Raw genomic sequence first — 16,327 nt, 5'->3', positions numbered from 1 at the left:
TATCAGAACTGCAAAAGAAATCAGGCATGTCACTTCAGATACAGAAGCTAAAAGTGTTATAACTGAAGAGCATCTTTATTTCAGATAGCATTGAAAACAGCCAAAAGGCAAGGCCAAACATGGTAACAATGAAAACAAATGTTTGTTGGACAAAGCTGTCTTTATAGGGCATTAGTGAACAGGAGAAGCCATCTGTTGAAGACTGGTGGCTGAAAACAGATTTTAATTAAGTAGTGCATCTTTAATGATCAGAAATTTCTACTTTTGACTGCAGAGTGTAGTTCTTTTGCAGCAAGTCAGTGGACAAAGTAGGTATTTTGTAGCCCGTCACCCTGTTGTTGAAGCACAGCGAGACACCTCACCTCAATGAGATAACCTTGTGGCTTTTTTAACAGATGGCTTTCTTTTCCAGTGCCATCACTTTTATCAGGCAGTTGTGCCTTTTTGTAAATAATTTTTTTGTTTTTTGCTTGTTTACTGCTGTAACAGTATTTAGCAGATTGCCATGTCTTGGGCTTAGCTTTTTGAAGTGTGCTGTAATAGGTGGATTTTTGTGTTCAGTGGTTGGTAGATAATGTGCACTTCTTTTATCATGCAGTTTCTGTATCTGCTGGCTAACTAGGTATCACGATGAGATTCCCTAATGGGAGCCTCCTTCATCTATTAGTTCTTTCTTCTAAATCTTATTTGGTTGATTCCTTGTTCTACAGCATGCTTTAATAGAGCAAATGAACAGCAATGACATTTTGCTGCTCATGTAAGACAAAAACGCAGTTTGCATCTTCTGTTGTCTTGCGAAGTATGTGTGTCGTGACCACTTACCTGAGCAAATACAGTATTTGCAGTGATTTCCTAGATGTACCTTTTGACTTTTCAGTACTGAGTCCCCATTTTGCTTTTGTTCACATTTTGTAGTACTACTAGGCTATCTTTTGTAGGTATGAATAAAACAATGATAGGAAAAGCTCTTGGGCTCTGGAACTTGATTATCTACTCTAAAACTGTTAAAACTATCGCTGATTCTGTTTTGGTCCAGGGTATATGTGAATTCCCAAGTGTGATAACAATTTTCCTGAGCCATGAATCTTGGACAATTATGTTAACATCCAGGTTAACACTCAAGCTGAGAGTTGGAGATTATGGTATGGATGCCATCTGTCTGTGCTGGTTGGCCTCAGTGCCACGTAAAGGTTCTGGGCCTGTTCAGTTTGTTACATTGGGCACAGCCACCTAGGTCCATCTTCCTGTCTTGTCAATTGAGTCTTGTAGGAGTATGTAGAGCCTATAAGAAGGCGAACAGGTAGTATTTTCTAATGAGTACGTATGATGTATTTTTCACAACAGTATTCATGTCCTGTCAATGTTAAACACCAGAAGGTAGTGATAGTTCTTAAAGGAAGTTCATTCAACAGTTACAGTTGTGTAAACAATTTACTGTTCAGGGTCACTTATTTAATGTAAATTCAAATAATAACTTAAAACACTGCTTATAAAATTAAGAATAATCCAGCCTTGTTAATGATCTTCTAAACTACTTAACCTGCTGACAAATTTATTCATCCGATTGGTAGTCAGGACTGATGCCCTCTGTGCATGCAAGTCTTGCTTTTAAGGGTGCTTCAATTCCTTTTCTCTTGCTTGTGCTTTCACTCCACTTATAAGTAGTCCACTTTGTACACAGAACCTCCACTCAAGGGGTTTACTGGCAACTGGCACAGGTAAAATAAGTGTTAGCCAATTAATTCACTCAAAGGGTGCCTTTTGTTGGTCTGACTGTAATGCAGTCATCTTTACCTTTCCTTCCCTTCATGAAGGGCATTTGTTTAGCCCTAACCTCTTCTGTGAAGCTTTCTATAAAGGAACTAAAGGTTTTGGGCCCCCTGTGTTGAGTTTACTTGAGGATGTGGAGAGGAATAAGAGCTGGCATTATTTCTTGTAACAATAATGAAAGAATCTTTGGCTTACTCTGTTCATCACGAAGAAAGCTTTTCTTTAACCAGACAAAGAAGAAAGGAGAATGTAGCAGGTTGTTCACTGATCTAAGCATCTCAAGTTACAGCTGGTCGGTTTTTTTTTTTATAGTGTTTGTGTGGATCTTGGCATTGTGGTCCTTTTGAAGCTGCCTCAAAAGTGCTTTCAAAGAGGGTACTAACACCTATTTAAGGTCCTCTATCTTTGACCTTCCTCCCGTTGACATAGATAAGAACAGTTCAGAGGCACACAGAATTGTTATGGAAAAAACGGTAACATGAATTACAGTTTTAGGAATCTTAAGTCTTAATAAGCTCACACTTTCAGCTTGCCTATTTCTGCCTTCCACTCATGGTCATACCTCTGAACTTGGAATGCTGAACTGACCTAACTGCATTGAGCTGTCCTGTCTGAATACTCAGCTGTTCTGTTTTTTCTGACTACCCTTTTGAACCTGTGTCTTCACAACTTGTTCATATAATTCCAAAACCAAGTATTTGATGTTTTATAAGACAAAAGGCAGTCTCTTAGGATATGTCCTGAAATGCTGGTTTGAGGGAAATCTTCACTTTAGATACTCGTATATTATAAAAACAGTTACTAGCACTTGCTGTTCTTTCAGATCTCTGGTTTGATGCAGAGCATTGCATGAAAACTTATGAGTTCTTCCTTTCCATATTAAGGGACTTATTTTACTTGGTTATGTTTCAAACAAAACAAAGTTTAATGGAAGAGTGCTTGATTCCATCTGTCTGAGTCTGGTAATTAATTTGTGGGGGCTGGCCTTTAAAGAGACTGAGAAGAACTCAGAACATGCAAGGGCAAATAGTTCACTGGTTGCTTCTTTTGTTCTGGATAGATTCTCATGAATACATTTTCTTCTGACACAAATATTAACAAAATATAAATAGGAGTTGAACAGTGCTGATTACATAAGGGCAATCTTTTGAGCACAAACTATTGCTTAGACTTTCAGAAAGGCTCCATTTTATGACTAGGGACCCCTGAGAAGTAGATCTCAAGCTGTTTCCAACTTCTGGCAGTAGTTTGATTTTGTTGCGTCTCTCTTCTATGCTCAGGGTTTTCAGCAGTGCACTGGCATTTTTACAGTGTGTATCTGGAAAGCTTTGATAAGTAACTTGATTTGGTCTTCTGTACTAGAGTTACTTCAGTGGTGTTGGGATACCTTTGCTGTGTGTGGAAGTGTATATAAATGTTTATATGTGTGATTGTGATACGCATGCATAACTATGAACCTGGGATTGACAAGTTTAAGTTATACAATGCATGAGGGAAAGCTATTATCCTTATAAATCAGATTGAAGTCCAGAATGCTAATATAGCATTAATTTCTCATTTTGCTGATGTAGTGTGTATGTTTCTAAATGGACTTCTGCTGTGAAGGCTACATTCAGTCTAAAATTGGGGAAAGATCAGTAGACTAAAATCTGTTCTTATGGTCCAAGCAACCTGTTCCTATTTGATTGCCATTTTCATGACATCAGTACACTGTTCCTATCCCTTTGCTACCCTCCAGCAGCTCTGGTCAGTGGTGATGTTTTTGATCTGACTTCACTGGCAGATAGACTAGATCAGTGGACTTCATTGCTGGCTGCTTAAGTGCATAACATGATGAGGTGAATAACCAATATGATCCAAATGCTTAATTGCGTGTACTGTTGCTGTAATTTGCAATGCGGTTAATCTGTACAGCTGGTGCAGAGGTGCACCATGCATTTGAGGTCCAAATGTTCCTGTTTATTATGTAATTGCTCTGGACCAAGCAATAAGTTGAAATACCTGTGACTTTGTCATCTGTTATTTAAACAGCTGCGAGTATATATAGCTTAGAGGGCATATTCATGCTAGATATAATACTTCCTGATAGGAAAATAGTGTTTAAAGTGGGCAGAAATACATCTACAAAGTTAATACAAAAAACACAGAAGTGTTGAACCTTCCCCAGCCTTTGGATACAAGATCATAGAAGTGTTCTCCAAGATGAATCCTAAATAATAGGAGAATATATTTGCCTCTTGGTGAAGTTTCTTATAATTGTCTATCTTAACACTTCATGGAGACCCATACTTCTTTAAAGTATTTTTTCACTTTTTCATAACAGTAGAAAAACATACAGATGCAGTGACCTTTGCTGTAAACTCAGTATTCTGTAAAATATGATAGAATGTTTGTATTAGTTACTTGTACTGAGCAATATTCCGATTAAATGGTATGAAATGGAACAAGATACTGCATTTTAGAGCTGTGTGATAGTGGTTAAGGAGCAATAAGTTTGTGTAGAACTAATTTGGTTCCTAATTCAGCATGAGCATTTTGGAGCACAGCATAGAAGGAGGGAGCACGTTGATGGATCCTTAGTTCAGAAGGCAATTGACATATATTTGGGAACCAAAGACAGCAAGTGAAGTTGCTTGTCAAGTAGGAAGTCTTGAAGCGAGGTGGAGTAGACTTGTGTCTAGCTTCTTATTTAACAAGCATGTAGATAGCACCAATGACCAAGACATGCAAACGTGGCAGTTGAATGGAACAGTTGGCCCAGAATGGGGTGTCCTGAGGGTCCAGAGAGCTGTTTGGAGTTGACACAACCATGATGGTGATGTGTCACGGGCACTGGTTAGAATGACCATACTGGCACATCAGAAACTAACTTGGACAGAACTTCTAGGGGAATCCAGCCATCCAGGTCTGGGGCTTCTTGGAGAGTGGGGTTTGCAAGGGACAATGTGATTGGGTTGGGCAGGGGAAGGGGGCCCTCTCGCATTGTGTTTGAGATTCCAATTTCTCAAGTCCTGAAGACAAAAAGGAGGAATTAGAAGACTCTGCTCTGTCATAGAGCTGTAACTTCCTTGGGCTTACAGAGATGCAGTGAGGTAGCTCAGAGACTGGACTGCTGCAATAGATGGCTAAGTCTCTTCAAGAAGGACAGACAGGGAAGCCAAGGAGGGGAGGTTGTGCTCTGCACAAAGGAATGACTTGGAAGCATGGAGCTCTGCTATGGGATGGGCGATAGGCCTGTCAAGTCCGTATGCCTCAGAATCAGAGGATAGGGCAGCAATCATGAATACTGTGGTGGGCATTTCTTATAGACAGCCTGATCAAAAAAGGAAGAGGATGAACCTTCCAAGCAACTGGATGACATCTGCAAGTGGAAGGCCCTTGTTCTCAAGGACTACTTGAAACACTCTGCTGGAAAGGCAGCACAGCAGGGTACAAGCAATCTAGCAGATTTCTGCAGGGTGTTTGATCTCCAGAGACAGTTTCTTCAGACTGCAAAAATGACTCATTCTAATGTTCATGAAAACACCAGGCATGACAGTAAGCCTGCTAGGCTGCAGGAAGAGCTCCTGACTTGAGCAAAAACGAAGTCTACAAAAGGTATTGGTATTGCTTACATGTGCAGGAATGGAATTAAGCCAAAGCTTGGTTGGAGTTGAAACTGAGGGATGTGTAGAGCAACAGGAGAGCTCTCAAAAGTACGTAGACAGCCAAAGGAACAGTAAGCAGAACGTGGCCCTGCTGCTGAATGAAGGCATTGTGTGACAACGTGGGGATGTGGTGGGGATCTTGGAAGGCATCTGAGGTACTCAGTAGTTTCTTTGCCTTGGCTTTCACTGACAGGGCCTGTTCTCAGGTGTGGCAGAATTTAAGGAGCAGAGAGAGATGCCAGCCATGGTAGAGGAAGATCAAGTTACAGAGTACTTAAGTAAAATGGACATATACAGACTCATAGGACCAGGTGAGATTCACCCAAGGGAACTGACTTACATGATTGAGAGACCTTTCTCTATCATCTTTGAGAAGTCATGGCAACTGGGGAACATCCTCAGTAACTGAAAGGTGGCAAATGTTACATGCATCTTCAAAAAAGACAAGGCAGAGTGGACAACTACAGCAATGAGTGAAATGGATTTGTTATCATCATGATATTACAAAGATTATAGAGCATTTGACTTGGTATAAGTCACATAAATGCTAAGGTGCTTCTGGATCTGTATAAATTTTGTCTGTGGGTATTTGTACATATGCTGTGTTCTGAAACTTCTGTTAGCATTAGATTAGCTCATGGTAGGAGAACTTAACTTTGGAAGTAAACTTTAGGCAGTTTAGAAGTGCTGTCAGCAGGCTGTCATTTAAGTGCTGTGTTGCATAGGTGCATCTTGAACTGGACTTGATGATGTGCTCAACACTGGCAGCTTTCTTCAAGCCTATTTATAGGATCAGTGATGTATTACTATTGTTAGTATAGCTGAACAGGTTCAGAAAGATAAAATGGAGTTTAGTTGTGCATTGACAGCAATTCTGTGTAGCTGTTCAAATTAATTTGATTGTGGTGGCCTTAGTGCACAGCTGGAGAGCAAGCATGTCCCTTAGCATGGCAACAGTGCTTCTGTCTTTGTTGTCTGTCTTGTCCTTGATTCACAGACAGTTAAGCCATTTACAACTCAGCTGCTGAATACCACCACATACGGATGACATGTCTCCTAGGCAAACTGAAGCTGGTGACAGTTAACCTTATTATGACATGCTGTATGTTGTAGCAGCTCAGTAGCTGTTTCAGGACTCTGTGAGAGCTGACAACCTGACAGTTGTTCTAAGCTAAGTAATTCCTGTTTGTGAGTTGAAACCTGTTTTTTAAATGGGTTTTCTATGCAGGCAAGGCTTGAGGAAGTTTGGAACCATTTAAGTTTGCTTTTGCGTTTTACTGGGAGGTGAATTACAGTGGCAAAAGAGACTTAATTTTGGAAGCCAAGGCTAATAGATTAATTGGTTCTTCATATGGTTTATTTCCCCACCCTGATTCTCAGTCATTACTTATTACAAGAATACCATCTGACTTTCTGAGTTTAAAAATGATTGGAAGATCATTCAGATGTGATAATATAGTGTCATCTGTTTTGTGGATATTTTAATACATAAGCAATAAATTAATGCTTTTGCAATGATACTTCTGTTAAATTTTGATCCTTTGTACTTTAAAAGGTGTAGAGTCTTTTTCTTCCATGTAAATGAAGTAAAGATTCTCAACAGAAATTTTCCTCTTTGAAGCAAGGTACCATGATGATGATTAAGCAATTTTACTAGGAAGCACAGAAGGTGATAACCTAAAAAGCACAAAAGGAAGCTGTCTTGATGAAACCCCGCTGAATAGAATAGAGATTTCCTATTTGCCAAGTCCACTGCTGTTCCAAGTCATTGGTTATAGTGGCAGGGTTACTGCTGAAAGACTCTTAGGAGTTATTCTAACCTAGGGACCTCTGCTACATTGCATTTTATGTACTGTTCTTGTGCTCTGTAAGAGTTGCTCCTATTCAAGAGCTTTGTGTGTTATGTTTATTAATAATTCTGTGAATGTGGAGGGATGAAACAGGATGTAAACATTTCTCTGTAATGAGTGTGTGCAGTGAAGCAAAGCTCTGCTTCTTTTCTTGCATTAAACTACCACCAGTGTGGTTCTGTTTTTGAAAGAAACACTGCATTTGACTGCAGCTTTTCTTTAAGATAAAGGCCAAACTAATCTGCAGATGATTAAAAAAAAGTGAAGATTTTTGAATTACAAAATTTAAGTGGTGAAGAGTTGTGTTCTCCGGAACAGCTAGGATGATACAAGATCAGGACTCTGGAATACTCTGGTAGTACACACCCTAATTTTTAAGATGTTTGTCTCTGTTTTTTTGTAAACTGAGTTCTGTCTCAGTTACAAGAACATAACAGACTTTCTTCACTAGTGTTTGTAACTTTCTTATTCAGAGAGTTTAATATTATTGTTTTCGTAGAAAGTGATACTGAACATGACTTCTTAAATAAGATCAGAACTGTGTTTTATCTCCAGCGCGTTACGTGATTGATACATAAAACTGTTTGCTAGATCAGAGACTCTCAGATAAATTTCTTTTAAAATTTTCAGTGTAAACTATTATTTCCAGCTTTTTGTAGCAAACAAAAAAACCTATCCTAGCTGAAATGTAGGACTGATGAATCCCTACTCTCGGGGTCCACTTTGAAGACTCAGTTTGTTTTAATTTTTAACCTGCATAAGTGAAAAACAAATACGTGGATCTGTTGCTAGTAGCATAGGAGAAAGGAACTGCAATTTGTAAATACTTGTCCAGGTACAGAATGAGATTCAGTACTCTATTTGCCATTCAGGCATGTTTTTGCTGGTTCTATCTGTTTCTGCTGAAGACAATGCAATGCATTGCAATGTGATGCAATGAAGTGAAAGATATTTTCAGGACAATAGTTAAACATCATACATGATGTCCTCACAAGAGTGAAGTGTCTTTCTTTGTGGCACTGTTCTCAAATAACCTGCCTACCTGTAAGCAGTGAAATTCTAGGGGTGGAGGAGTTGCGTTAGATCAGCACAGTGTCCGTTGCATATGGCACAGTGTCTATTGTGTGTGGTGAGGCTGATCTGTCAGATGCTCTTTTAAGGGAGCATGTGGATAGTAGAACACAGGAAATGATACTAGAGATTCAGCTGGTGGCATCTTCCAGAGTAGATTACGCTGAAACTGCCTCAGGATTGTCTGGGTGGATTGTATTCTGGCTATGTTGAATTTTCAATAAAATGTATAATTGTATTGTCCATTGGAGATTGCAAGAGATGTTGTGATACTTTCATAAAAAGAGGACTAATATACTTACTTTACAAGCCAAATATAGCCCTCTATTTCACCTTCTTAGAACCTACTCTGCTACAATTACTTATTTTCCAAAGTGTGGGTGCTAAACAACTGACTGTTGCTTACTCTTAAGCTAAACAAAGTAATCTGCTGTATTTTATATTAAATACAGCATTTCTAGGGTTGTTCCAGGATATAAAGCTTTTTGAAAATAGAAATAGTAAATATAATTACACAAATACTTGTTCAAAACCTTCATATTAGCTAAGTTCTCTTGCTTCTCAGATGAATAGGAAACCACTAATGAAGTGTTCATTCAATTCTGTGTAATATGCGTACCACAGTTTAACTGCTTCTGTGTGTAACTGAGCCACAGTGTGGCCGTGCTGTCTTGCATGCACACAAACAAGTGTAATTCAAACACCTACATCCAGGTCACAAATGGGCTGGAGGGAAGGGAGGACAAGACTGGGGTTTTTGGTTTTGTGGTTTACTTAAATCAAGTTAAATTACTTAGCTTACTTGAAAACCTAATGGCTCTAATGATTGTGATCAGTCTTAAACGCACTCAAAGAAACTGAACTTTTTTTAGCTAGATCTCTTTTCTTTGATCATTCATCAGAAAATGAAATGGTAAATTGATTTGTTTGTTGCTATAGGATATAAAGCATGTATAGAGAGCATACAGATTGCAGGAGGGTCCTTAAGGAAAGAATATCTTTAAACTTATTTGCCTTTCTTCTGTCAGTTTTAGTTTGTTCACTTAATCTTTCTCAGTATACCAGTTCAATTATTTATTGTCTTTGTTTGCTGCTTCTTCCTATACCACTGGCCCCTATGTAATCTGCATCTCTGTCGTCTTACACGTTTGAGGGCTAGCCTGCCATTGCTACCATGTTAAAAGCAAAGGGACAAGTCTGTATTTCTTCAATAGGTAATAAAATTGAATTCAGCTGTCTCAAGCTAAATCGTATCTGCCTTACTTAAAACTATGGAGTGATTTATCCTTAATATTAGAAAGCTAAAGTAGTGAAGTTTGGAAGTGTGTATGACAGGGAAAGAAGGATGTGTCTTGGGGATTTGGAGATAAAAGAGACTTAGTAATGAAATAGTTGCTTATGGCAGTTTGTAACTTGAAGTATGCATAAAACTGCTTTCATGCCATAGGACTGAAAGGGGCCTGATATGATCCCTATTTCTAGAAGTTTTTCAGGAGAGAGGTAGGGAAATACAAGTCAGTTCACCTCACGTCAGTACCAGGCATATTAGTGGACACGACACTAAAGACTAGTACTAGTGAACACATAGGTAAATGGAGGAGGAAGATGAAATCTGTGCTGTTTGCAAAAGACAGTGATAATTAACAAATCTTACCAAGTTCCTAGAAAATGCCAAAAAGTGTGGGGATGTTACATATTTGGCAGATTCCATTTTTTTGGGCAGAGCCAGATAATTCTGTTTGCATGTGAGTTTCACAAGATGGTTGCCTCTTTTAGTCTGTCCCTTGGATTTTTCTGTTGGCCACAGTCAGAACAGGGTACTATCAAGCTGGACCTCTGATCTCACGCTGTTTAATTTGTTTTAAGAGACAACTGAGCATAACAAAATCATTAGTTAACAAAGTTTCTGGAGACTGACACAGATGTATTAAAGTTATTGTTTTCACGTAAGTGTGTTGTGGACTCTGCTGTAGCTATTTCAGGGGAGTTCAATACTAGGAATGCTGTAGATTGAAATTACAAGATACTGCTCAAGTTAATTTCTTTAAATGTATGTTTTAATGTCTGATTGTCTCCTAAATTTGTGTTGAAGGCATAAAATATATGTATCTTATACTAACTTTCCCTTTCTCAGATTGAATTTCTTGTAATCGTTTTAAGTCTTAAATAAGATAAAACCTTAGTGGTTCTGGGGAGGTTTGCATGACAAAAATCAAAGGTTGTAAATCGCATGTGGTATGTTGCTTCACTGTGAAGGCTGGAGATAAGGCAAGAAATAAAAATCATTAATGGTATTTTGGCTGTTTAATTTTGTGAAACTATCAGTCATAGGCCCAGCAGATAAGATAGACAACTCTTTGTTCTTCTAGATTAGGTCTTACATTTTGTTGTGGGGTTTTTTTTGTGTAATGTACAGTCTGACTTGTTTACTCTCGGGAGGTGGGTGGGGAGGAGCTATATTTTGTCGTCTGAATGTTGCTGGTTTTCATAGTCTCATATCAGGGGTTATAGTTCAAGAAAGTTCTTTCAGGTTTCCACTTTGAGGCTATCCATTATTAAAATTAGGTAGACACAATGACACTGGGGTTATCTGTTTAACAGGGGCATATTGTACTCATTTCAGATGCTTCAGGATAGATACACGAGCTACCAAGATCAGTGTTTTTTATTTACCTGCAACTTAGATCAATTATTTGGCGTCTCTTTGGTAAGTTTAATTTAATAGATGTCATTCAAATCACGGAATCTGTTAAGAGAAACTTTTCATTCAGTGCTCACTACATGTAACTGAGATTGTTACCTCTGATTTATATTTTTGATCCTATAGACTGTGAGTATCTTGGATAAGCATAGGTTACATTGTGGAATGGTAGGAGAGGAATACTGACAGATGTTACTGCCATGCAGGTGAAATTTCACTGCTTTAATGTAGAGTAAAAATATGTGAAAATGATCACTAAGAACTAGTCTGAAAGTCCCCAGCAATTGGAAGGATCTGATGAGCAAGGATATACTAGTGAAACTCTAAAGCTACTTGTGGTTGCCTAACTAATGATTCCAAACTCTTGATAGGGTTTTCTTACTAAGCCTCATAAGATGTTTACCAAGAAAGTTACAGCCCTGTTATGTATGAAGAAAATGGAAGTGGAAGAAGTTCTTGTCAGTAATTTTAAAGTATAGTGAAATACAAGAATGAAATCCAGGTCTTGCAAACAGCCTGCAAACACTTTCTATTAGTGCCCAAGTTTTCTTGAATGTGAAGTTGGTAGGTTAAACTGTAAAGATACTTGAAGCAACTGTAAGTTCTCCTCATGGATTTATTTTAAAAATCTAGGTTATTCTCCCTCTCTCTTCCTGTGTTGAGACTTCTATCACTGCTTGTACTGCTGCAGTTTTGCATGTTTTTCTATAGGCAATGATGTCTTAGTATAAAACTTGTCTATATACGTTGTAAACAAGCTGATCCAGAATTCTTTCTTGGTACAAGTGAAGCTTTGTCTAAAATTATGCAGAATAGCCTATATGCTATAGGTCTCCTTTTGTGCAGTTGGAAGTAAAACAACAATTCTTTACCTTGAAACTATTCAGGATGCAATCTGCTTTTGAATGTGAAGTTTGGCTTTTCCTGTCAACAAGTTACATGTAGTACTAAGATGTATCATCTAGTTATTAAAAAAATGTAATATGCTGCAACTTCAAATGTTAAAACACCTTCCTTTTCTTCAGTTTTAACGTAGTGTTTCTTCTGTAAAACAGAATAAATTTACTTGCTGAATTTCCAGTGGTACCATGCAGATGTAGGCAGGCTTTATGTAGGTGTCTACATGCTATGTAGAAGTCGGCAGATGTGGGATGGTATTCCTCCTGAAACTCTGGTGTTTTACCATAAATCATGCTAATAGATATGAAGGGTACACTATTTCAGTATCTATGCTGCTACTGATCACTTGGAATGTAGTAGGATGTCTGCTTTTCTGTGTAAACATTTTAATGCAAACTGGAGGTTAGAGTATGATGATCGGTGCATATGTATTTTACAAATTCTGTTGTGGACCTTTTGTATTGCCCCCCAAAAAGGGAAGACCATTGTTTCAAGCTGAGTATATACACATGTATGTATGTGTGCATTTCATATTTTTATAGATATAAAAAAATAGATATATGTGTGTACAGTTTGTATATGGTAGAGCATACAGCAAAATAAGGAAAGAGCCATTGCTTCACTCAAAGCTGGATGTTAATCATATGTTCTTAATTTATAGCTAACTTGATGAGGAGAAACTTTGTGAAGAAGTCAGGAGGACTTGTTTAGCAAATGTGACATGGCTGTACTAGATATGTTTTAAGGCACTCTTAGAAAAATAAAAGGAGGGATTCCAACTTTTAAAAGAAAGTATTTAAGAATATTGGAAGGCAAAAGAACCGTATATGTTGGTGGATTCCAAATGACTGAGTAATGTAATTCCATGAGCATGATGTCCATGCTTATGGTGGAATAAGCATTGTGTAAGCCTGGTGTTTAAGGCCCATGTTTTGGTAGTGTTTGTAAAGGTACAGTGCAGAATATGTATCATGGAAGGATGAATTACTGTGAAAGGATACATTTTATTAATTGTGTTATTTTTTTCTTTCTCCTGAATTAGTTTTAATGGTGGCAAATACCAGACTTCTTCTGTTATCTCCAAGCAGGTGTGTTCTACTTTAAATTGTAAAAGCTTCTTAAAGCTGAAGAGAGTTAAAAAGGACTTAGAACATACATAGAATATAAAATAAAGGTGGTGTATTGTATAATAGCTGATCAGTTACTGTCTTGAAGACTGCAGACTGGAATTATGTGAATGTTCTTAAAAGTGAATTAAGGGAGATAATTTTTTAATTATTTCTCCTAAGTAATTCTCCCAGTAATTCAACTTGTGAATTATATGTCACCTCTGAAATACAACAACTGTTTAATCAAAAACTTATGTCACCTGGGGCTTCTTGAAGAAAACTGACTTAACTGATATTACCCATGACACTTCCTCATGAGATTCTTCTGAAAATTCTTGGCTTCAGTGATGTAACTCAGGTGTAAAAGTTTCTCAGAAGGCCAGACAGTTGTAGTTCTAAATGAGATCATGTGTGATGAGACCTGTTCTGAAACATGTTCACTTTTTCTTTCCTCCTTGCCTTATGATTAGAAGGGGGGTTTTGGTTAATGTTTGATTCTCATAACATAAGATCTGAGTCTCTTACAAGGATTTAGTCTTTTTCTATGTCACTATAGTGATGAAAACCAATCTCTTGTGAATAGGATTTCTTTAATTGCAAGAGTTACCAATAATGTAATCAGTCATGCTGATCATTCTATTAATACCAACTTTCTTAAGGGGTATTTAAAATTCTTAGTTTTGTTATCTCAATAAGGTGTTCTGTTTCTTTTCTTTCTAGGCTATTTACTTTCTAGAAGAGAGGGTCAAGCAGGATCCCCTGAAAAGCCGTTGTCTGACCTGGGTCGTCTCTCATACTTGGCTTACTGGAAGAGTGTCATATTAGAATACCTTAACTGCCACCATGAAAAACAAATCAGCATCAAAGGAATGAGTCGAGCTACTGGAATGTGTCCACATGATATTGCCACAACCCTGCAGCAACATAGCATGATAGATAAAAGAGAAGATAGGTCAGTGAATCTTGTAAAAAATTTAAATACTGAGGCAAAACATTTACTTTCTCTACTTACAAAACAGTTGATGTGAAAAATGTCTGTGTAAAATTCTGACTTTAAAATGAATGATAACCATCTTACTGAAGAAGTCACTACAGCTGGGTCTTGTTGATGGAGTCTTACATAAAGAGTTTTTATCCCTAAACAAACAGTGTTTTTTTGAATCCTCTTTCATGTTAATGGTTGTTAGAAGGGTGTGGCCAGCTTGAAACATTTTCAGTGAAGAATTTTGTTTCATTCAGTATCGTCTTCCGTAAGTACAATTCCCAGCTCTTGCTTTGCAAATATCTTGCTTTGAATACCAGTGAGGGATAAATTTGGATTTGTGGGTGGGGCAGACTCTCTCTCCACACCCCCTTTTTTGATCATTACTGAATTCACACAAGCCATGGGATTGGATCAGCTCTACATGAAGTCCTCCTGCCCAAGGTACTGGGAATGCAAATGACTTTTTAAAGTTTCTATTTAATGTTATGATGAATGTTGAAAGTTAGTGTACTGGGAAGGTGAGTTCCTGTTTTGTGAACATCTTCTTTCTAAATGATCTTGATTGATATTTTAGATTTTAAGTGGGTTGTTTTTGTTGTTTGGGCTCTTTTTTTTCATAAAATACCTTAAATTACTTTCAATGGTATTTGTGTTTCTGAAGAGCTTCTTAATTCTTTCTGAATATTCCAATCATAGAAACTTTATAGTTAAGCAAAACTGCCTTACAAACGGTGGGTTGCCAAAAAATAAAATTAAGATCAGGAATAGCTCAGCCTCAGTAACTTTTATGTGCACCAGCACTAGTATTCAAAATTAGTAAGTGTTCAACTAGTAAGAATGCAGGTCTTCAAAAAGGAGATTGGCTTACAGGCTGGTGTTATGAGAGTAGTAAGAGGAGTGCTGTCATAGCATTAAAACCTTAACTTTTGGGGGTGCTTATTTATGGACAACCTGATGGGATAAATGCATTTTAAGTGATAATCAAATATGTATTCATTACTTATATGCAGCTTCTGCCCTGTCACAAAGTATTATAGGTCCTGAATACTGACACCCAGTTAGAAAATAATGTTTTTTTCATCTATAGAATTCAAAATACTTTATGAACAAGGTCAGTTAGTCTTTTTTTCACAGGTAGTAAAGCTTAGACAGGGACCTGAACTGACCTGGCCAAAGGTATCCAGAAGGTCAGTGGCTGAGCCAGGAAAAGAAATCACATCTGTTGAAATTCCTGCCAGACACTTACCTTGGGAATTGGGTATGGCTTCTTATGGTTTCCTACATTTTGTTAATTTTTCTTACATGTAGTGAAGTAGAAGTTTGTCACAATTCTGGGAAAATGGTTCACCTGGATCTGATTGATTTTTTTTTTTAAAGCATTCTCAGTGAAAAGCAGTGTTGTCACTTAATCTACCTGATTTTTACAGCATTTGAAAGCCTTGCTAAAAAAACGCAACATATTTTTTGTTGTTTAAAATTGTGTAGTTCTTTGTAACAGGGAACTTTGGTGGGGTATGTACTAGTGTATTAGCATACTATGCTATTATGTTAGTCTTTACCTGCTTTTGGTATGCTACTGCATTTCATAGTAATTAGAAAGTTGTGTTCTACTGCATCAGCATAGGACTAAGGTACATTTTTATGCTTCGTTAGAAAACCTATGTTTCTAACTTGCTTTCTCGTCCAGTTATTTGCCATCTTCGGTTGTAATATTAATGACTTTCTCACTCTTTACTTGATCCACAGTGTTTTCTATTTATGCTTGTATGTCATATTAAAATTGGAAATTGTTCTGGCAGTGACTGAAGAGCCAACACTAAACCTCTTGCATGGATTTAGAGTGGTCAACGATAAAATCTTTACTTTCCTCTCTTGCCCTAGTGATGTTTAGTATTGAGCTTTCACTTCATAAACAGTTGTTTCCTCTCTTTCTCTTAGTAAACAGTCAGTAGTGTAAGCGTGTTATCTGTGCCTGTCAGCTGATACTTTTAGTTTCATGTATCCATTTATTTACCCATCTATTTTCACAGGTTATTGTGCAAAAGGATTTAAACTGTAGGAAGGTTGTTTTAGGTGATCACTTTATAAAATAAATTACTGTTTATTGGATTGTAGATTTGTAATTATTAGAAGGGAAAAGCTGATTTCAAGTCATATGGAGAAACTGAAAGCGAATCCACGTATCAATGAAGTAGATCCTGAAAGCTTGAGATGGACTCCTTTGTTAGTTTCTAATGCTGCAGTTTCTGAAGAAGAGAGAGAAGCAGAAAAGGAGGTAACAGCTGAAACTTCTT

At 37.5% G+C, this 16,327-nt stretch overlaps 1 protein-coding gene across 7 annotated transcripts in view; it reads left to right on the top strand.

Moving 5' to 3' along the window:
- KAT6B (lysine acetyltransferase 6B) overlaps positions 1-16,327 on the top strand; it is a 119,663-nt gene that overhangs the window by 95,097 nt on the left and 8,239 nt on the right. For all 7 annotated transcript variants that reach the window (XM_072870450.1, XM_072870453.1, XM_072870451.1 and 4 more), the window contains 2 exons: positions 13,769-14,000; positions 16,149-16,308. In XM_072870450.1, the coding sequence (XP_072726551.1) occupies positions 13,769-14,000; positions 16,149-16,308 (392 nt within the window). The remainder of the gene's footprint in view (positions 1-13,768; positions 14,001-16,148; positions 16,309-16,327) is intronic.

The sequence above is a fragment of the Ciconia boyciana genome, chromosome 8 (genome assembly GCF_034638445.1).
Source record: "Ciconia boyciana chromosome 8, ASM3463844v1, whole genome shotgun sequence".
Classification (NCBI taxonomy): Eukaryota; Metazoa; Chordata; class Aves; order Ciconiiformes; family Ciconiidae; genus Ciconia; species Ciconia boyciana.
Note: the sequence above shows the minus strand (reverse complement) of the source record. Positions and strands in the feature narration are given on the sequence as shown.